The sequence below is a fragment of the Tamandua tetradactyla genome, chromosome 1, assembly GCF_023851605.1.
Source record: "Tamandua tetradactyla isolate mTamTet1 chromosome 1, mTamTet1.pri, whole genome shotgun sequence".
Classification (NCBI taxonomy): Eukaryota; Metazoa; Chordata; class Mammalia; order Pilosa; family Myrmecophagidae; genus Tamandua; species Tamandua tetradactyla.
In genome coordinates this window covers 19,758,962-19,780,490 of record NC_135327.1, presented here as the reverse complement: position 1 = coordinate 19,780,490, position 21,529 = coordinate 19,758,962, and the positions used below count along the sequence as shown (strand labels likewise).

General features: G+C 52.2%; 1 protein-coding gene across 1 annotated transcript; it reads left to right on the top strand.

Moving 5' to 3' along the window:
• The first annotated feature begins 214 nt into the window (after window positions 1-214).
• LOC143680163 (uncharacterized) lies at window positions 215-21,138 on the top strand. The gene is made up of 15 exons (XM_077156776.1): window positions 215-323; window positions 1,379-1,595; window positions 3,440-3,544; window positions 5,259-5,390; window positions 6,241-6,325; window positions 6,430-6,493; window positions 6,850-6,935; window positions 7,739-7,921; window positions 9,803-9,856; window positions 11,069-11,221; window positions 12,304-12,371; window positions 14,627-14,672; window positions 17,945-18,008; window positions 20,538-20,617; window positions 20,917-21,138. The coding sequence occupies exons 1-15, from the start codon at window positions 215-217 to the stop codon at window positions 21,136-21,138; spliced, it is 1,668 nt and encodes a 555-aa protein (XP_077012891.1).
• Window positions 21,139-21,529: the final 391 nt, after the last annotated feature.

Below are 21,529 nucleotides of genomic sequence, written 5' to 3'. Positions count from 1 at the left end.
TGACATAGCCCAGATTTTGATTCAGCCCACGTGGTGGGGAAGGGCACTCCAGGCGGAGAAGAGCGTGTGCACAGTGCAGGCTGTGTCTAGGGACTGGCAGACCCGAGCTGGGGGAGGAAAGTGGCAGAAGGGTTTCTAGGAGTGCTGGGAGAAGCGAAGAGCCGGGTGTCCGGGAAGACACTGAGCTCTGTGTCCACAGGTCCTGGCCATGAGAATGCTGCTGCTCTGGGGGTCGCTGCTGTGCTGGGGGCTGCTGCCCCAGGCCCAAGGGAAGGCCCAGCACCTGCTTTTCCTACGGATCAGCAAGGATCAAGTGAAAACAAGTAAATGTTAGGGTGTGAGCAGCTGGAGGCAGGAAAGCAGGGCAGAGCAAGGGGGAGATACCACCACGTCCCTGCTCCCGGCCTCTCCTCCTCCGGACTCTCCTTTGCCAGCCCCAAAACTCACCCTCCTTCACCCAAGGCTGACCTTGTCTGTCCCCTGCCCTAACGCACCCTGTAGCTCCCCAGGAGACACTCTAAGCTTCTCATCTTGGCATTCAAGGCCCTGCTGCCACCTCCAGCCTCTTCCACCGCCTCCTCCCTGACCACCCCCCATAGACTCCCCAGCCTCCCTGCCTTTGCTTGTGCTCTTCCTTGCAGCTAAAGTGCTCTTCCTCTTCTTCTCAGCCCAGTGAATTCTGACTCATCCTTTAAGGCAAAGTTCTAAAATGATGCCTCTACCAGGAAGCCCTCCCAATTTCCTCTCGGTTCCCTTTGGTGAAGCCTCGTCTCTGGCCTTATCCAAGCAATTTGTACTTGCTGCCCTGTCTGTCTGTCTGCCTGTTTGTTTCCCTACATTTGACTGTGAGTTCCTCGGTGTCCATCCACCCCCTATTCCCTTCACCTCATTCCAGCCTCACTGATTTCTGGTCCATAAAACTCACCAGGCTCATTCCAACCTGTGCCTGCCCTCCCCCACCCACCTCCGATCTTTCAAAAGTGGATTCCCTCACCTTGTTCAGGTCTCAGCTCAAATGCCTCCTCCTCAGAGAAGCCCTCCCTGACCACTCAGTCTAAGGTCAACCTTCTCCCTGCTTCTGTTCCATCTGGCCTCCCCATTTCATTTTCCTTCTAGCACTTTAGCACTCATCACGTTAGAAGATTAGCTCTTTTGTGTATCTGCTTGCTCAGTTGTTGTCTGTGTCCTCCACTAGAGTGTAAAATCCACGGGGGCAGGGGCCACTTCACCCCCATTCCCTGAGCCCAGCAGAGGGTATGAGCTGAAGTTCTTGCGGCCAAACGGCCGTCTAAATCCCTGACTCAGGGCAGCCGCTTGGGGACATTGGGCGAGTGGCTCAAGGGTGAAGCCCCACCCTGAGGACGGCTCGTGTCTTCAGACATTTCAGACCTGTTTTTCCAGCACCACATCCTGGACCGTGTGGCCAGGCTGCCCGTGACCGCGGCCGCAAGCGATGGTGTCGCCGTCCTGGACCACCTGCCCTTCGTGGGAAAACGCCTGTCCAAGAAGAGCAGCGGCCTTGATCTGGCTCTGGTTGGCGATCTGCTGTCCGGGAGGAGCCTCCCGCTGCTGGGGGCGCTGATCGGGGCTGGCGGGTGAGTCTCCGGGGCTGCCTCGGGCCGTCCTTGCCCCCTCGGGCAGGACCTGCTTCCCTGAGCTGTGCGTTCTCGCCTGTCGCCTGTCGTGGGGAGCAGGAAACGCCTGCACCAGCAATGCAGGCCGGGGTCAGCGGGCCACCCGGTGTCCGGGGTTTTCCTGCAGCCCCGAACGCGCTGAGGAAGGGAATTTTAATTATGCCCAAGCCCCTATAAACCATTTCTACTCTTTCTAGGAACACATCAGGGTCTAAATCAGGGATTTCAACTGGTAATTGATTAGCCACGTTCATCTCAAACCCGGGTTGCACAAACGAGCAACATGTTTTTAAAAATATTTTAATTTATCGCCAGTATGTAAAAATCAAGAGGGTTTTAGTCAAAGTTTGGGTTTCCTGATTCTCTCTAAAAACCAATGATCTGACCTGACCTCCCACGAGGCAGGAATTGGGACAAGGTCTGTGGTCCTTACGTTGGATCCCAGCCACACCCTCTGCTCAGTTACGCTATCTGCCTAGCCCCAGAGGCAGCTGAGTTGGAGACTCCTGGTAAAATAATCCCAACATAAATGAAGGCTGTTTGTTTTCCGGGGGAGAGGGCTCCTGCGAGGTCAGTCCACGCAGCCCCAGGCACTGCTGGGAACCTAGCCCCCGGCGAGAGCAGGGAGAGACAGACAGGTCCTAAGATGATGAAGTCCAGAAGCCCTTTTCTGATAGGGATGAAATTAAATGAAAAGCTAGGGCCCTGGGGTGTGTGGTGGCACTGCCAAGAGAGATTTAGGAGGAGGGTGCCAGGTCCATCCCTACCCCAGCCCATGCCAAGGCCCCGGGCTGGCCACCACTCTCCCCTGCCTTTGCTCGCCCACCCTGGCATATGACATCAGCCTGGGAAGGCCGAAGTCCAGCGGCCACATGCCAAAGGAAAAACCCACATGGCCCAAGTCATTCTTGAAAATCCTGCTGGAAGGTTCTGTGCTCCAGCAGACACCCAGCCTTTAGGAAGCCTGAACTGGCCAGTTTCCTCAAAAAGCATTGAAACTTATTGCTGCCTGTTCCAGGGGACACCAGATGAGTCCCCTGCTTGTATTAGTGTTCAAAACGTACACAAGATTCTGGGCTCCCCTCAGCTCAGGGAAATGCTGGGGACTGCGGCTGTTGAAGGGAACAGGAGGCTCACGTCCTTCTTCCTGGGTGCTCAGCAGGGAAAATGGCCCCAAACAATGGCCATGGGATCACCAGCCGTCTTGCTCTTCCCAGCTCAGTTTTATTTTGCAGAATGCTTATACTGGAATTCCAATAAGTTAAATGTGCACAGGCAGCTCCTCTGCTGCACTGTCCCCATTTTATGCAGGGTGACACTGAGGCCAAGAGAAGGGAAAGGACTTGCCCAGGCCCTGAGAGCGCGTGGTTAGAACGAGAGCCCACTGTTCCGCGGATGGGCTGGAGTCGAGGGAAGACCCTTCTGAGATCTGCCCTTAATCTAGCCATTCCAGACACACACACTCCACAGGGTTACAGGGGCCTTGCCAGGCCACAGCAAGGGGGCTGGGCTCTCATCCTGCTTTAGCTGACCCCAGAGGAGGCCAGGAATGCTGGGGAGTAAGAAGAGGCCAGTGCTTACAGCAGGAGAACTGGGCTCAGCCAGGCCTCTCCTCTCTTCAAGACTTCCATCTACCCATGGGTCCAATGAAGTAGATTGCAGCCTTGCATCCAACCAGGGAGCTTCCTCAGGGTGATTCCAGTTTCAGGGTGTGCTGACTTCAGGCCCAGCAGCCAGCTGCAAAGCCCAGCATGGGGAACATGACCTCCTGCCCCAATCCCCCCCCCCCCCCATATTTCTTACAGGTTGGTCATAGAAGATGTCAAAGGACCTGAGGTCAGCCTGCAAATCCTGAGTGACAGCCTCCTGCAGGTCACATTGCGCAGTCAGCTGTACCTCTCACTGCAGGGGTGAGTGCATGGTGGATGCCTCGTCCCCACCCACTTGGGTGCCAGCCCCTCGCTGCTGTGGCACGGGAGGCAGCTGTGCAGGGCTAGCAAAAGCCACCTGCCTCATGTCACCACTAGGGTCGCAATAACTTTTCACTTAGGCCCGTTTTGAATCCACTTATACTGATGGGGAAACTGAGGCACAGAGTGAAAGAGGGACCTGCCTAGGATTACACAGGGAGTCAGCAGCAGAGACTAAGAGAAAACGCTCAGACGCTCCTGCCAGGGGACACGCACCCCATTGGAAAAAGTGGGCAGGAGGGTCACTCACCCAGGATGGGCTGAGGAGGGTCGCCATGGAGTAAGGCACACTCGGGCTTAAATCCCACCTAACACCGGGCCACTCGAGCCAGGGGCTTCCCTCCCGGGCCTCAGTTTCCTCCTCTGTGAAATGGGAATAATCATTTTACTACACTGTTGCGAGAGTTCACTGCTACAAAATTCTAAAATGTGGATGACTGTGCAGACCTGGAGTTGCAAACACAGCAGCCAACAGAGACAGCGGCGCTGCGCATTGAACGGGAGTGTTCTCACATGCTGCTTAGAAACGTGCCCACTCTGGTTTTCTTATAAAATATGTCTTTCTTGGTCTAGCTTCCCTTTTTAACAGGGACGGTAAGCACAAAGAAATGTTTCTTTGATAGAGACATGGGCACGGCGCACTATTTCTCTGCTATAAGATAAGTATCTCATTCCCTGGTAGAGATACTGCAATAATAATGTAACTTGATACTCGGCTCAGTGCGGACTGTGGCAAACTGGAGAACATGTGCCCCATTTCCAGGTCTCCCCAGCTCCAGGCAAACGCCCCCATGTGAGGGCTCTGGCCCAGTGTTGTCATATCTTGCAAGTTTTCCAAAAACATGTGAAATCCATATTTTTATTTATTTCCCTCTTTTTTGAAATTAATTTTTTAATTTTTAAAAAATATCAAAAAACACCAAACGCAAACATTCTTAACTTTTGATCATTCCGTTCTACATATATAATCAGTAATTCACAATATCATCACATAGTTGTATATTCATCATCATGATCATTCTCAGAACATTTACATCACTCCAAAAAAGGAAAACAGACAAAAATTCATACATACCATACCTCATACCCCTCCCTTTCATTGATCACTAGCATTTCAAACTAAATTTATTTTAACTTTTGTTCCCCCTACTATTTATTTTTATTCCATATGTTTTACTTGTCTGTTGACAAGGTAGATAAAAGGAGCATCAGACACAAGGTTTTCACACTCACACAATCACATTGTAAGAGCTGTATCTTTATTCAATCATCATCAAGAAACATGGCTACTGGAACACAGCTCCACATTTTCAGGCAGTTCCCTCCAGCCTCTCCAGATCTTGACTAACAAGGTGATATCTATGTAATGCGTAAGAATAACCTCCAGGATAACCTCTCAACTCTGTTTGGAATCTCTCAGCCACTAACGCTTCATTTTGTCTCATTTCACTCTTCCCCCTTTTGGTCAAGAAGGTTTTCTCAATTCCCTGATGCTGACGCTCAGCTCATTCTAGGGAAATCCATATTTTTAATGAAATCTCTCAGTTTCTTTTTGTTTGAGCCTTCCCGCAACCTACAGGCCACACCAGCGGTGGCCCCCGGCCTGGACCTTGGGCAGTGCCTGGGAGCCGGCCCAGACGTGCTGTTCCTACAGGATCCTGCAGCTCAAGGTCATCAAGAACATCCGCATCGGGGCACGGCTGGAACAGACAGGGAACAAGACCCAAGTGGCCTTTGAGGAGTGCCACACCCCGCCAGGGTACCTGAGCGTCGAGGTTCTGAAGCAGTGAGTCCCCGCCCAGCTCCAGGCTTCCCCGGGCAGGGACAATGCCAGGCCTTCCCGCACTCCCCCAGCTGCTCGGCCCCTTGCTGGTACTCAGGGCGGGGGCTGCCTCTCGCCAGCCCAGTGCTGTGCAGTGACCAGGCTCGTAGGGAGCAGGTTGACCTCCTTGGCCACAGGCTGCAAATGCCACGTGTCAGGATCTCCTGCCGCCATGCTGAAGGTCGCAGCTAAGAGTGTGGACATACCCAGTTCAAATCTCGGCTTGGCTGCTTCCTAGCAATGGGGCCTGGGCCAAGAAATTTGACTACTAGGAACCTCAGTTTCTTCATCAGTAAAATAGGATCTTTCACATTGACCAGCCAGCATGGGGAGGTTGTGGGGATGAGATGAGTTAACCCACATGACCCTCCTAGCACAGAACCTGGCACATTAGGCGGCCGTCATCCATCATTTTCATATTTACTCAGCACAAAAGCAACCTCCTCCAGGAAGCCTCCCATGATCTCCACTGCCAGGAGTGCTCTCTCAGTGCATGACAAGCCCAAAAACCTTTAACAGGGAGTAATGAGACAGAGGCAGAGAGAGAGAATCAGGAAGAAAGAAAGCGAAGAAGGAGAGAGTCAGGGAGAAAGAAAGCAAGAAGGCAAGAAAGGAAAGGGCGAGGGCAGAGAAGAAGAGGAGGAGAGGGAGACACCCGGTGGGATGGAAAACACGCTGAAGCTCCAAGCTACACAAGCCAATGCTGGGTGGGGGGGACAGGAGGGTTTCTCAGCCCGGCTCTGGACTGCCCCCCTCTGGCCTCAGTCTTCCCCTCCATGGTGTCTCAAACCCTGCCGGCTGTCCCTGCCCCCAGAATGAACCCCTTCCTGGTGAAAGAAGCTCTGGAGTTGGTGACCAGCGTCCTGGATGAAGCGTTGCCCTTCCTGCTGCAGAAAATAGTGAGTTGTCCATCTCTCCCCGCCTCTGGGTCGGAGGTGAGACCCCACGGGAAAGCCTGATGGCTTCCCCCCAACACCGCGGGTCCCTCACGCCTTCCCTCCAGGTGTGCCCTCTGGCCACCACCCTGCTCAACACGCTGCTGGAGGACCTGCTGAACGTGGTTCTGCGTACGTTGCTCCTGCTAGCACGGGGACTGCTCTGCTGCCCGGCGCTGCTCCCGCTCTGGAAATAGGAAGGGGAACAAGACAGACCAGCCCTGCCCTCGGGGAGCCCATGTTCTAGTGGGGGTGGGGGGCAATATAGCTTGGGAACCTGGTAAGTCATTTTACCCCTCTGAGCCTCAGTTTCCCAATCAGTCAAACGGGATTCATCACAGGACGGGCGTGAGTCATGATGGTGCATATAACCGGCACGGGCCCAGCTCTCGATGGGCTTCAGGCTCATCAGAGATCTTTGCCACCTGCCCACGCCCCTCCGCCCCTCCCCAGGGGACCCGGGCCCCAGTCTCGTTTCCGCATCACAGCCCCAAACGTCGCCGGCACAGAGGATTTCCAGTACCATGTCACCTCCACGGAGTTCACGGAGGAGGCCATCCTCATGAAGGTTCAGGTGGGCTGGCCCCGGTCTGGGGTAGACCCTCGGGGGTGTCCACTGAGAGGTGGGGGGAAAAAAAGAAAATGAGAAGGGGCTTCTCTGGAAAGGAGGCAGAAAGGGGGAGGAGGAGGAAAGAGAAGGAGCAAGAAAAGGAAGCGACAGGCAAAGGAGGAGGGAGCAAGGAGGGAGAGAGAAGAAGAGCTTGTGCTGACCCCAGGGGGAGCAGGAGAGGCCACAGGGCTGGGCGTCCGGACAGTGAGGGTCAGACTCCGCCAAGGGGGCAGCTGGGTCGGGCCAGGAGCTGCGAGACCACACACCACACCCAGCAAAAGAACCGCTCAGGTGAGGAAGCTGAGGCCCAGAGAAGGGCTGGGGCTGGCCGTGTCTGCCCAGCTCCCTGTCCACCTCTTGTTCCTTGCCCATACAGAAAGAAAGAGAGGGGGGCGGGCGTGCTGCAGTGGGTAAGGAGGGCAGTTGACAAAGGTGCAGAGAAAAGAGTGGGGGTCGATTGAGGAGGGAGCAAGGAGAGAGGGCTCCTGGGTCCAAAGCCCAGCCCGAACTCCTACCAGGTGTGGGCTCTTGGATAAGTCACTTCACCTCTTTGGGTGTCAGTTTCCACATTTGCCATACGGTGACAATAACAGTTCCCATCTCGTGGGGTTCCAAGGTGGTGAGTGAGGGTCCATTGAAACTGTGTGCATAACTGGTCAGCACCATGCCTGGCACATAGTGAGTGCTCAGTACATTAGCTGTAAATGGTTTGCTGGCCAGGGAGGCTGTTTCTGCTCAATTTCTCCTTCCTTCCTCTTTCTCTAAAGCTTGTTACGCCCTGTGGCCCAGACCAGCGAGCCCCCAGGCCTCACCACCTGGTCCCCCAGCCCCTCCCGAAGTTGGCCTCAGAGAGCGTGGCCGACTTGGTCTTTCCTCTGAGAGTCTACAGTGACATCCTGGCCTGCCTCTACAGAAGCAAAGTGATTGGCATTGACCCCCAGGACCCCGTGGTGAGTGCTTCAGAAAGAGGAGTGGGCACTGGCCATCACTTCATTGCTCAATTTTTCATGTGGGGAAACCAAAGTATCTTGCTCGGAAGGGCTTAACTCACTTCCCCGATGAGGGCCTTAGCTGGTGAACTCCTACTCGGCCTTCAGACCCCAGAATAAAAGTCCCCTTCTCTGGGAAGACTTCTCTGAATGCCCAGGCCCCTTTGTTGTTCTTTTCGTCACACTTATCCATTTATTTATGCGATGAATATTTATTAAGGGTCTATCGTGTGCCAGGCCCCGTGCATATGGTGTCTGTGATCTTGTAGAATCTGGAGTCTAGAGGGGAAATAGAAACCAAACAAGAAAACAGATAAGTAAAATAATTGATCTTATTAAAATGAGCTGGGCAATGGTGCAGCGAGTGACGGGTGGAGGTGAGAGGACCGCCCAGCACACTGCAATCAGGGAAGACTCTCTGAGGAGGAGGCCTGGACAGTGACAAGTAGTCACACTCACAGAAGTCTGGGAGAAGAGCTAGTTCCCAGGGTCAATGAGGGGATCAGATAAGGAAGAAATCCAGATACGTCGCTGCCCGCAAAGCCCCCAGTGGCCCCTCATCATACTCTGACTAAAATCCGAGCACCTCTCCGCGGCGTGTGTGGTCTAGACCCACCTCCTCCTGCCCTGTCTCCTCCCGCTCTTGTCTCCACCTCTACACACCAGCCACACGGGTCCAGCTTGTTCCCACCTCAGGGCCTTTGCACATGCTAACTCAAATGTCAGCTCCTATGAGAGTGAGCCACTGAGTCTTCTGTCCCTCTCTTCCTCTCTCTTTCTCTCACTCTGCTCTTTTCCTTTGAGGTAATGAAGCACTTGATCACATTCTAATTACATATATAACTTTCCTCATTCACCATCTCCCTCGTTACAGGGACAGGGACAGTGGAATGTGTGAAGGGCGCACAGTGGGTACTTGGTAAATATCTGATGAGTAAATGAAATCCTAAGATCCTGATACGGCCGAGATCTAATGCTCTTACCCTATTTTTCATATGAGGAGACCTAGACCCAGGCAAGGAAAATGACTTGGCCAAGGTCGACTCTAGTCTCCCCTCCCAGGCCTCCCATCCCACACAGGGGTGGCAGGTCTGAGCAGAAGTAAACCTACCACTGGGCAAAGGCATATGTGCAGGGGTATTATTTGCAGCTTCACTTGTTCCAGAGGAGTAAATGAGGGTAACCTAAGTATCCATCAGTAAAGAACTCATAAAATAAACTGGGTTTTGTTCACGCAGTGTGGAATATATGCAGTGGTTAATGAGAAGGGATTGTTCTATGTTACTGACGTTGAAAGGAGCGAACAAGGCACAAGACCGTGTGGTTAGAAGGTTTCCACATTGTATGTGTGTAGAATATTCTGTCAGAATATACTCCAAAATATCAGGAGGTTAATCCTGAGAATAGCGTTCATGGGGAAAGGGGAAGGCTCTTTTTATTCTGTACTTTATATATTTCTGTACTATTTTCTATAAAAATTTGTGATTTTTGAAAATCAATGGAGCCATCAATAGAGGAACAGACATGGGATTAAGCAAGTATGGAAAAATGCTGCTAGAAGAATCCAGGTGATGCCCTCAAATGTTCTCTATAAAATTGTTTCAGCTTTGCTGCATAGGAGAAATTTTCATAACCAAAAAAAAAATCGAAGCAACAAAACGTCAGCCCTTTCAGATGCATTGATGGGAAACCAGATGATTGGCTCCTCTCAGGCTGAGATGGTGTGAGGGGGGCATCCAGCACTGGGGACAATTTCAGCTCATTGAACCCCACGGAGTCCCCCAGGCTGCTCAGAACAGACCTGCAGGATTCCAAAGTCCGACATGCTCTGCCCTCTTCCAGGCTGCCGACCTCATCCAGCTGTTGACACCGAGGGCGCCGGAACCACAGCCCAAAGTAGGTGGGCTGGTCTCCCCCGCCGGGGACTCGGGAAGTGTTCCGGGGCAGGGACTGGGTGGGGCCGGGCCACCTGGGACCAGGGCTGCCGTCTCTGGACTGGCTATAATCACTGCCCTTCCTTCACGTGGGTTGTGAGGATCAAGAGACCATGCAAGTGAAGCCGCTAGCTCAGTGCCACGTGGCCACTGTCTCCATTCACTGAACGAGAGCCTGACCGCGGATCGGCCGGCCCAGCGAGGCAGACAGCTGCGCACATGGCGGGTGTCAGGGCGCGGGGTGTGCGCGGCCCCTTCCACTCCCTTTTGGTGGGTGAGCAAGCGGAGGCTCCCCACGGAGAGGTCCCTTGCCCAGGCTCACGCGTTGCTCAATAAGTGGCAGCAGCTAGAAGGAAAAACCTAAAATTGTGAACTTGTAACCCACGCCAAACTCTGAAATCTGTTCTACAAGCAATTGTTGCAGTGTGCTTTGAAATCTATTGCTTTTTTTGTATATATGTTATTTTTCACAAAAAAAGAAGAAAAAGTCGATTGTCATGATCAATGCACAGCTATTTGATGATTTTGTGATTGTACACTTTGGATGATCACGTGGTATGTGAATATATGATACATATATATATCAATAAAAAACAATATAATAATAATAATAAATGACAGAATCAGAATTTGAATCCAGTTCCCTAACTCCAAAATCTGAGCGCAATCTATGACAACGCTCTCTCTCCAAAGGCTTCTAGAAAGCAGCAGGTGATGGACACACTGTAATAACAACAATAACTGACATGCCTGTAGCGTTACTGAGCCAGGTTCTGTTCTAAGCACTTTTTACACCAATTAACTCATATAATCCTCACAACACCCTTATGGGGTGAGTGCGATTATTTTCCTCATTTCACAAATGTTAAAATCAAGGCACAAGAGATTAAGAAACTTGCCTCAGGCCACACAATTTGTGCACGGTGCCCCTGGGACTCTGTCTCCAAAATCTTACCTGCCGTGCATGTCCAGAGGAGGATGCAATTCCACCTCAAAGAAGCTCAGGTTGGGTAGGTGACCTCCCCCAGGTCACACAGCACATTGCTGCAGGGCTAGAATGCAAACCCAGACACCCTGATTACAAGATGGACTTGTTCCCATTCCTCCAAGCTGGGGGCCAAGGAAAACCGTCTCCTGTCCCTTCAGGCACCTTTTCTGCTTTACCCTCCTTCAGGCTTCTGATCGGTCCAGAGCGAGTGTGGGGCTGACCATCAGCACTCCTGACCCTCCCACCGTCTGCCTGGATGGCCACAAGGCCATGGTCACTCAGCTGGGCTCCCTGGGGCTGCTGGGGCCCAGCAACTCCTCCTCCATCTCTGTTTCCTGGGTGAGTAGGACTTGAAGCTCTGTGTTCCACAAGGGGCCCGCGTCTGCTGCGAGGGACCCCGCAGGCCCACTGGCTCGGAGGCAGAAGGCAGCAGCAAGCCTCACCATCGTGAAACCCCACAAAGAAGCCACCAGCCCACATGTGGGCAGCTGTGGAAGCTGCTTACACATTAAAATGCATAAATGCCTGCTCCCCTCAAGTTCCCTTCAATGCTCCTCAAGGTCAGCGGGAGGAGGGCCTCTGGTCGGTGCTCTTACTGGTGGTTGGTAAAGCTTTTGACTGATTATGTGCTCCGGCACACATCTGCTTTGGAAGCCCTTGGCCACAGAAAGGAAGTCCAGAGAAAGGGGGTTCTTGGAGGTGATACACATGCCCGTCTTTCTCTCCTCCCCGAGAGAAGGTGGTCCAGGCTGGGGAGAAACAGAGGCTGAGCCCCAGAGGGGGCTCAAGAGGACAAGAGTCTTGTGCTAGGGATTCTGGGGAAATACAGTCCCCCAAACGTTTCAGATTCTCTGTTCTAAGTCCCCTTGAGATCCCTATTGCCCACTCCAGAGGCCTTGAAATTGAGAAGGTGCCTGAGATGAGGGGTGGGGAGGGCGGGTGAACCCCATTGGAGGTGAGCCTAGAGCCATGCCTGGGTGCGCAGCGGCTCTTGGGATCTTGGCATAATTCTGGGGCCAAGAAAGCCGTCGTCTCTGGCTGGTGGCGAAAGGTCCTGTTTCTGGCTTACAAGGTGACCGTGTAGGTGATGGGGCCCACAGAAGACCCCATCGAAACCAAGGGGTTCTCTGGCTTCCGGCAACAGGGATTCCTTTCCCAAATGATTTTCACTGCAAAAGGGTTTCCCTCCCCAGAGCTGCGCCTCCCCCACCCGTGGGCGCACCCAGCCCCAAACAGTGCCCTCTCCCATGTCAACGCCCAGACGGGGTGTCTGCACCCAGAGGAGGAATCATCCCGGTGAATGGGGGGGCAAGGGTGAGAGGGGGCAGCCCTGGAGAAGCACCCATGGGGGTCTGGGGGTAAAGCCTTCCCACTGGGGCATCAGTCCCTCTCCTGTCCTGACCTAATTGAATTCCTTGCAGATGCTCCGTTCCGAAGCTGTGTTTTCCTCAAGAAATCAGAAATTAAGCATCCAGTTCAATCCCGACAGGTGATTTGGGGGGGGCGGGGGAGGGCTGTGAATCTTCAGAAAAAATGAGATAGCGGACACAGCGAGGAGGTGGCAATGTGGTTAAAGGCCCAGCTAAGTTTCTGTGCCTGCTGCCTGCTTGAACCAGCCAGAGAATGTGGCCTGTGGAAGGAAGGAAAGGAGAGGAGCTCCCGTGGTTAAAGCCAAAAGCTCTGGAGCCAGCGCCTCCTGGCTGCAGCACGTCCCTCACTCTCTCTGGGCGTCTGCTTGTCCACCTGTACCACGTAGATGACGCTTCCTCAGTGCTGCCAGGAGTCAAAGGGTCCAAGTACGTGAGGGCCCCTGAAGCGTGCCTGGTGCTCAGCAAAGGTCAGCCAGGTACAGGGAGGGGAGCATAGGCAAAGGCAGAAGCTTATTGATTAAAAATAAAGACAGTGTAACATTTCCCCCAACTCGCCCCCAAATGCCAGTTGAGAGGATGGGCCGGTGCCTACTAGGATGTGGCACACAGTAGGTCCTCAATAGGCCTTTCTTAAGGTATAGTGTGAGCCGGCTCTTTTAGAATAACAGATGTCAGTTCTTGCTCGAGCACTGTTGGGTGCTAAGCACACACGTTCGGATGCAGGACCTACCTCAGAGTGCTTGGGCTCGACGGGAGGGAAAAACCACAGCACCAGACATTATTATTCCCGCCAGAGTGAAGGTATAATCAAAAGGTGTTTCGGGTCTAGCATGCCCTCGATGAAACACCTACCATGTGCCATCACTGCACCTGGAGCCTTATATACTTGGTCTCACTTGATCCTCACAATACATTTAGGGATGGATAGTCCCAGGTAAAAGAGGAGGAAACTGAGGCTCAGAGAACGGAAATAATTTGTCTTAGGATACAGCTGTAAGTGGCAGAGGCTAGATTCAAACTCAGTCCTATCTAATTCAAAATGTTCTGAACCTGCTTCAGAGAAAGATTAAGTGCTGGGGTGGTTCGAAAAGTCTGAGTGACAGAGAGGAATCTGGATGGACCCAGATGAGGACCTGGCTGTGTGAAGGGGAAAGAGAAATGTTTGATTGGCCTAAAGCTTGATTAGCAAACAGGGAACTCAAAGGCAGCTTATCCCCCTAATGGAGCCCAAGACAAACAGCCCTGATTAATCTCAGCACTCTCTCTCACTGAGTGCAGAAGCAGCCTCAGAATTCTTTCCCATACAGCCTCTAATGTATCCAGGGCACTCAATGAAATGCATTTTTAATCTGTGGTCATTTTTATCTCTGCCCAGCATGGGCAGTGAAGAGGAAAAAAACCAAGATCAAATTTCCTCTTCTGAATGACTCAGAACCAGCCAAGTCACCATTAAGGCATGGCCCCTTTGCTTCATCCAGAGCCAGGCGAGCAGAAGGCTGGCCTGGGCTGCTAGTCATGAGCAAAGACAGCTTAAGGCTGGAGAGGAGAGCCCAGTGTTTCCAGGATACAAATCACAAGCTCAGCAGGTGGGTGGTCAGCCAGTTTGGGGCTACCCATGCAGTAGACATCATTTGAGAATGTTTGGGGACAGGGTTGTGTCCCTTGAGGCCCCCAAAACAAGGAAGATTGGCTGTTTTCCAACTGACGATCACAAGGTAGGCTCCACTGTTCCACCTTCCCTGTGGGGCCACTTCTAGCTGTGGGGGAGGCCTTTACCCACATAGTGGTAAACATGGCAGGTAAGAGCTGTGCGACCTCTGGCAAGTGACTTAGGCTCTCTGAGCCTCAAGTTCTCAATCAGCAAAAGAGAGTTATTGTTAGAGCTGGGTGTCTTGATAGGAAAAAATGACATCTACATGTAAAGTGCTTAGCTCTCAATGTATGTTAGCTATTATCATGGTAGATGGTGGTGTGGAGTGATGTGGGGATGGAGTCGACTGAAAGGATTCCAAAAGAGAAACCTGGTGGGGACACGACAGACACAATACATCACATACAGGGCTGCGGTGACAATTAGACAAGATGACCCACCTTAGCTGCAGTTACTATTTTCAAGCTTCATACTCTTTGTCCACTTCACACCTCAAATTTGATCCTCACCACAGCTCTGTGAAGCAAATGGGCCCAAGGGGAAATTATGCCCATTCTGTAGGTGAGGGAACCAAGGCTCAGAGAGGTGACAGGACTCGCCTGGGGTCACACAGCATGGGGGGCAGAGCCAGACAGAACCCGAGTGCTATGGCTCACAGCTCAGGGATGCTACATCCCCTAACAGCTGCTGTGACCTAAGAGGATGATCTCTTTTGTCTGATAGGACCGAGGTGGCCGTCGGCCCTTACCCTGCTGACCTGGGGAACCTGGTGAGTCTCTTCCCTTAACCTTGGTCTTTTTGGGGTCCTGTAGGGCCACAAGCAAGCCTGAAAAAAGACCCCGAGTCCCTGCGGGGATAGGATGGAAAGCCTCCTTCACTTTCTGTCACGATCTCCCCTTGCACTAGAGCACCCATTCTTGCTAGGGGCGGGCGGAGCGAGGGAATTTAAACTTGTCCATCTCATCCATTCATCGTTTATTTAACAAACATCCATTGAGCCCTTAGTGCATGCATGGCACCGTCTTATGTCCCTGAGATGCATCCAGTGAACAAAACAAAGGTCCCTGCCCCCTAGTAGGGCGAGGTCAGATAATAAAGAGCGAATATGAAGTAAATTATATAGTACCTAGGAAGATAGTAATGCTATGGAAAAGGGGAAAAAGAGGAGGGTCCGGCCATGGGAAGTGGGAGGTGAGAGTGACACGCGGTAAGGAGATCGAGGGAGGCCTTTTCGAGAGGAGGAGCTTTCAGCAAAGACTCCAAGGAAGGTTAGGGAGGGAGGCCTGGGGCTATGGGGGGGAAGGTGGGCCAGAGGCCCCCAGGCTGACAGAACCATCCAGGTGAGGGACAGGTGAGGCTCAGAGCAGGGTGGCGGAGGAGGACATGATCAGGGACAGGATTAGTGTGTGCGTGTTTCGTTCTGCTGTTTTTTTAATATTTTTCTTGAGAAATCGTCACACACATGCAGTCCGTCCAAAGTATACAATCAGTGGCTCACAATATCATCACATAGTTGTGTATCCATCGCCGTGATCATTTTTAGAACATTTGCATCACCCCAGAAAAAGAAATAAAAAGAAAAAACCTCATACATTCCTTACCCTTTACCCCTCCCTCTCACTGACCACTAGTTTTTCAATCCACCCAATTTGTTTACCCCTTATCCCACCCCCTTTCTTTTTTTCTTATCCGTCCATACCCTGAATAAAAGAAGCATCAGACACAAAGTTTTTACAACCACACAGACACTTTATAAAAGCTGTATAGTTATACAATCATCTGCAAGAATCAAGGCTACTGGAACACAGCTCAACAGTTTCAGGTACTTCCCTCTAGCTGCTCCAATACACCATAAACCAGAAAGGGCTATCCGTATAATGCATAAGAATAACCTCCAAGATAACCTCTCGACTCTGTTTGAAATCTCTTAGCCACTGAAACTTTGTTTTGTCTCATTTCTCTCTTCACCCTTTTGGTCAAGAAGGCTTTCTCAGTGCCATAAGGCGTGGTCCCGGCTCACCCGAGGTGTCCTGTTCCATGTTGCCAGGGAGATTTACACCCCTGGGAGCCATGTCCCGTGTAGCGGGGGATGCAGTGAGTTCACCTGCCAAGTTGGTTTAGAGAAAGAAGCTACATCTGAGCAACGAAAGAGGTTCTCTGGGGGTGACCCTTAGGTATAATTATGAGTAGAGTTAGCTTCTCCTTTACAGTAATAAGTTTCCTTGGGGCAAACTCCAAGATCGAGGGCTCAGCCTATCGAATTGGTTATCCCTACGCTTACGAGACTACCAGGAATTCCCGGATGGGGAAGTTGAATATTTCCTCTTTTCTCCCCAGTCTCCCAAGGGATTTTGCAAATACTTTGTTATTCTCTGCCCAAATTACTCTGGGGTATTTTGGAGCATCACACTAACTTGTCCAAACCAAAAGATCTCATGCCCCGTTCAAGATTCCATGTAATTATGGTGTTCAGTAAACGGACCATACTAGTTAAATTAGATAAGGCACTACCCAAAATATAAATTTTGTGCCAAATAAACATCTCTCCCTTTGGTTTCACACAGAAGTAGAAGTTTTAAAATGTGGGCCAAATCACAGGATGTGTTTTGGAGGTGGAGCTGAGAAGGTTTCTTGATGGAGTGGAGGTTGAAAAGGAGTGAAATTGGTGTTCAGGATGACAGCAGAATTTTTTTTTTTACATTCCTCATTTGTTTTTTTGTTAATATTCATTTTGAAATAATTCCAAACTTACAGGACAATTGCAAACATAATACAAAATCTATTCAGGGAACTCTAACATACCTCCCACCCAGATACCCAGATCCACCAAATTTTGCCATTTTTGCCAGCAGGATTTGCAAGGGCACCTCCTTTTCTGCAGGTTGAAAACAGCCTTTTTGGGGGGACATAGTATGCTCACAGTTTGCACCCCCCGGCAGGGCTGTGGGCCCCTCTCCAAGTTTCCCTAACCGGCTCTATCCAGCATAGCACCCTAAGCCGCATGTGCCTATCTGTGGGTTTCCACTGATGTGTGACAGATCTGGGCCCTACCTGCCCTTTGGGTGCTGTCTCGGCCCCACTGTTGAAGGGTCCATGGAGGGTGGAGCACATACTCTGTCCTCCTGGGGATAGTTCCTGCTCTGATGCTACAGGAGTGTTCCACTTCTCCTACCTGGCTGAGGGAAGATCCTGTACAGTAATTCCCTTTTCTCCCTAACCTGGGGACACCTTACCATCCTCCACTTCCACAGGGCTGTGAGCCTCAGGATCGAGTTGGGGAAGGTTGCAAGAGGAAAAACAAAACAAAAATGCTGAGTGAGCGTATCGGGGAAGCCTGTCAGAAATACCATCCTGTTACACCCGGCCTTGCTCTGTCCTTACTTTCATAGTATCCCAGGGTGGGGAGGTCCTAAAGATCATCTTCCCAGGTCAGGGATCTCTGCTGTGACATTATTTGGGGGCGGTCATTCAGACGAGGGCTGCTGTGCGTGCCTGGGCAGGACGTGCTCTCTACACGCCACCCACATCACTGACAATCCAGATATGCATATGGTTATGACCGTTTTCCCACTGGTGGGAAAAAGAGTGTCTTGAAGAAAGGTAGTCATTTTCTGATCTGTCTGAATGGGTTGGGGTAGTCCTGTTCAAGGCTCCTTGAACACCCCTGATGACAGGAGGCTCACTATCTCCGTGAGACAGTTCCTGCCCCTGTTTCCAGGGAACTCTCAGCATGGGAGAGCTCCTCCTCGGACTGACTCAGTCATTCTCTGTGATGCTCTGGCCATGGGGTCCCACATGACAATGGGGTCTGACCTACAGAGATGTAGAGACAATCATTGCAACCTGGGGCAAAAGTGTCTCTTTTTCATGCCCTTCAATTTTCCTTAGTGCCTTCCTAATCTGGTCATCTGGCTCCAATGTCCTTTAAAAGTGCAGTGGCCAGGACTTCCCCTGACCCCCTGTGGACATCCGTATGAATTCTGTGGTCAGAACCTGCTGACCGAGCTGAATGTACCTCCCTGTTTCTCTCATTGGTTGCAGGCACAACGTTTGCAGGCCTCTGTGTCTGTGCTTTTGGAAAGGATTTTTGTGCCCCTGCATAATGGTGAGCCCCTTTGTGTTTCTCCCTCGTACCCCACATACCGCATAGCCTGGAGCAGCAACAACCATATCTGGAGTGGCTGCACAGTCAGCTGACAGCTGATTTCTGCCTTCTCCCCTGGGATCGTTAAGACTACCAATGGACAAGACAGATGGAGGCAAAGTGGAGACTCTGGGATCCATGGGGGTGCTGGGGGAGGGGCTGTGTGTACCCCCCCTCCTTGTTCTTTTTCCAAGGCTGTATGTGCAAGAGGTGATGGCAGCTCAGAAGTAGGGCGAGTGGCAAGTCCACGTAATGGAGTGTCAGAATGGAAAGTCGCCTCCAAGGGGACAGAGCCCAGGGATCACAACTTCAGCACCTGCAGGGCCGGACAGGGCACCTACCCAAGGGAAGCGGCCCAGGTCGGGGGGGGGCGTGGCAAACAAGTGGCTAGCACTCAGCTTAGTTAGATGCCGCCAGCAGGACAGACATTTTTTATCTTTTGAGAAATGCCAGAAATCTGAACTTTTTGAGACATCACCCCCATCTTCAGATGTCAGAAATAAATTTTCCAAGACACCATTGTCTTGGCTTGTGTGCCCTCAAAAGCAGACCCAGAGATAACAGAGCGCAGGCAGTTTGCAGGGAGGTGATCCCAGGAAGCAAGAGGGAAGCGTGGAGTGAGTCTGACGGGGATGCAGAGCCTCCACCAGGCTCCACTGCTCTGAACTCCCATAGATGGCACCAGTTTATAGAACAATCTCCCCGTTCATCCCATGATAGTGGGTCAGAACCTGTGTCCCCCACCAGACCGTGCACTGCCCCAGGACAGGAGCCCAGCCTGTCTTTGCTCCCATTATGGCCCCAGCACCTTGTCCAGTGCTTGGTGCCCGCGGGATGCTTGGAAAACAAATGTCTGATAAACAGCTCAGACCTCAGACCGTAGGAGCCATGAGCCTCCCAGTGACTCCAGTGGGTTTCCCTCTAGGCCCAGAGAGGTCACACAGTAAGTCTCTGGCAAGGCTGAGCCTGGCACGTGGCTTCTTGCTTCCCTAACAGGGGTTCTTCTCTGTACTCCAACTGAGGACTCATGTTGGGACTGAGGGTGAGGCTAGAAGAGCAGATGGGGAGCAAATGCGGACCGGGTTGAAGGTTTTGGCATCTGTCTTAAGGCCCATGGCAGCCAGGGCGGGTTCTGAGCTTGGCAGGAAGTGAGCACATTTGTGTTCAAGAAGGGACACCCACTGGGGGGTGAGGACTGTTGATGGACAGTCAGCAAGATGGCCAGAGAGAGTCCAGGTGGGCAAGGATGCAACCTGGCCTGAGACAGGGCCAAGGGCTGGAGAGGAGGGGCCCTGCCCTCACCAGTACCCACCATGGGTCCCCACTAAGTGCGTCCTGGTTAGAGCTGCCCAGCAAGAGTGAAGAGATGGCCCAGAGAGAGGCAAGGCGGGGCTGGACACGCATACAGTCCTGCAGGGTCTAAACACCCAGGGCGATGGGTCTCACAGGGGTGCTATTCACGCAGGAGTCCCCAGCGCAGGCCTTGGGACCTGTCCAAAAGCAGCCTCCACAAGGTGACAAAGGCAGCGGTCCAGGGGCCCCAGCACGCCTGCCTATAAGAGGCGACACATGGGTGGGAGCCCTGGCAAGGGGGAGGCTTACTTACAGGGTCACTGGCCTCAGCACAGAGAGAACTGAAATTCTGCGTTTCTCCCCCCATCCCACCCCCCTACCTGTCTGGGCCAGAACAGCCCGTTCCATTAGGCCTACAAGGGGGATCAGACCCTCCCTTGAGCCCAGAATGATTCTGGACAGAGGAGGGGGCGGCTGGCCAGCGCAGAGGAGGGCAGGAGAGGCCCAGGCCAGGTCTTCAAGGTCAAAGCTCCAAAACTCAGTTCGCTAAAAAACAATCTGCAGAGTGGCTATTCCATTGAAACTCAATTTGCAAAATGGCCAATTCTCTAAGTTTACCAAATTGATCAATTTACCAAAAGCTTTCTTTAATGTTTTTCACACCTTTGATAAATACGAATATTTTCATTCTCTGATAAAATCAATGAATGTTTTCTTATTAATGTAGCCAAATTCCTAGTGTCTTCAGGATAATTTTTCAGCTTATGCTGACTTCCTAATCCTTTTTTGAAAGATCTTCTGTTTCTCCCGACATTTTAGCATTTTTAGGAGCCTTTCAGCAGTTCCCCTCAATTAAGCAAGAAGAATAAAATTCAATCATATGTTCATAAGAAGCCTTCAACAAATTGAACATTCCTAAAATAGCTATAAGAATACATTTATCCACAGTCAACAAATATATTCGAGAATGATTTCCCTTTAGATAGGTTTTTAGGAAATAGGTAAAATGGCCCTCTAGGGACCCAGCTTTTGGGGCTGGGGCTGCACGATGTGGGTGGAGGTGGTTCTGACTGAGGAAGGGGAGGGCGCCTGCCAAGTCCCTTCCCTATTGGGGCCCCAAAGCAGCCAGGGTCGGCTGGCCTGCACCCGAGACCCCCACCTGCCAGCGCACTGAGCTCCCCTGCCCACCCCTTGCAGAGCGGCTCAGAGAACAAAATCTCCCGCTGCCCAACATTAAAGGCATCTCCTTCCACCAGGCCCGCATGGACTCCTCGGAGGTAAGGAGCTTCCTGAGATACCTGTGGGAGGTAGAGCTAGAAGCGCCTTCAAGCCCCAGAGACGACATGTCCCATGGATGGAGGTGCCAGGGCACAGGGCAGGGAGGCGCTCCTGGGGGCCAGGCCCTTCCCCTCCTTTATCCTGCCCCCCCCGACCCCCAATCATCTGCATATGACTCCCATTTAGATGAGAGACCGCATGAATCAGAGCAGGAGCCCCGGGCTGGCGGAGCACACTGAAGCCTCGCATATGTGGTCACACAGCTCCTTGAGCTCAGGCTATTGCCCCCATTTGACAGATGAGGAAACTGAGGTCCCGAGAAGCAGAAAACTTGTCCTGGGCAGCAGAGCAGAGACTCCGCCTGGGGTTCCCTGAACCCCAAAGCCTGTTCCCTGAGCCTACCTCCCTGGAGCTCGGGCCTCCTGAATCCAGAACAGGGCTAATACCCCTGGTGCCCTTGAGCCACCGCTGGGTGCAGCAGGCACGGTCCTGCCGGACGCTGGAGAGCAGAGAAAGCTAGTAGAGGAGCCATGGCGGTGGACATAGGGGTGTGCCCGCTCTGAGTCTGTCCCCTGGGCTGCCCTGCCTCCTTGGCCCTCTTCCCTTCCCACAGTGGGCAAACCTGAGGGGCGGGGAGTGGTTAAGGAAAAGGAGGCCACAGATAGGGCTTAGTGAGAAGGGGCAGAGCTCAGAAACACCCTTCATGTTTTGTCTCCCACCTTAAAAACATGTACACTCTCAACAGCAGGGTGGGAAGGGACTCTCGTGGGGAGGCAGAGAGACTCAGACAGAATGGGGTTCAAGGTGACTCTACTGCCTCAGACCGGGTTGAAGGTTTTGGCATCTGTCTTAGGGCCCATGGCAGCCAGGGCGGGTTCTGAGCTTGGCAGGAAGTGAGCACATTTGTGTTC

What these genes read in the sequence shown, in the direction of transcription:
- LOC143680163 (XM_077156776.1), top strand. Translation starts at nt 215, where the DNA reads ATGCTGCTGCTCTGGGGGTCGCTGCTGTGCTGGGGGCTGCTGCCCCAG. An exon ending in TTGACCCCCAGGACCCCGTG is followed by an intron (nt 7,922 to 9,802) that starts GTGAGTGCTTCA and finishes GCCCTCTTCCAG; the next exon opens with GCTGCCGACCTCATCCAGCT. An exon ending in CGCCGGAACCACAGCCCAAA is followed by an intron (nt 9,857 to 11,068) that starts GTAGGTGGGCTG and finishes ACCCTCCTTCAG; the next exon opens with GCTTCTGATCGGTCCAGAGC.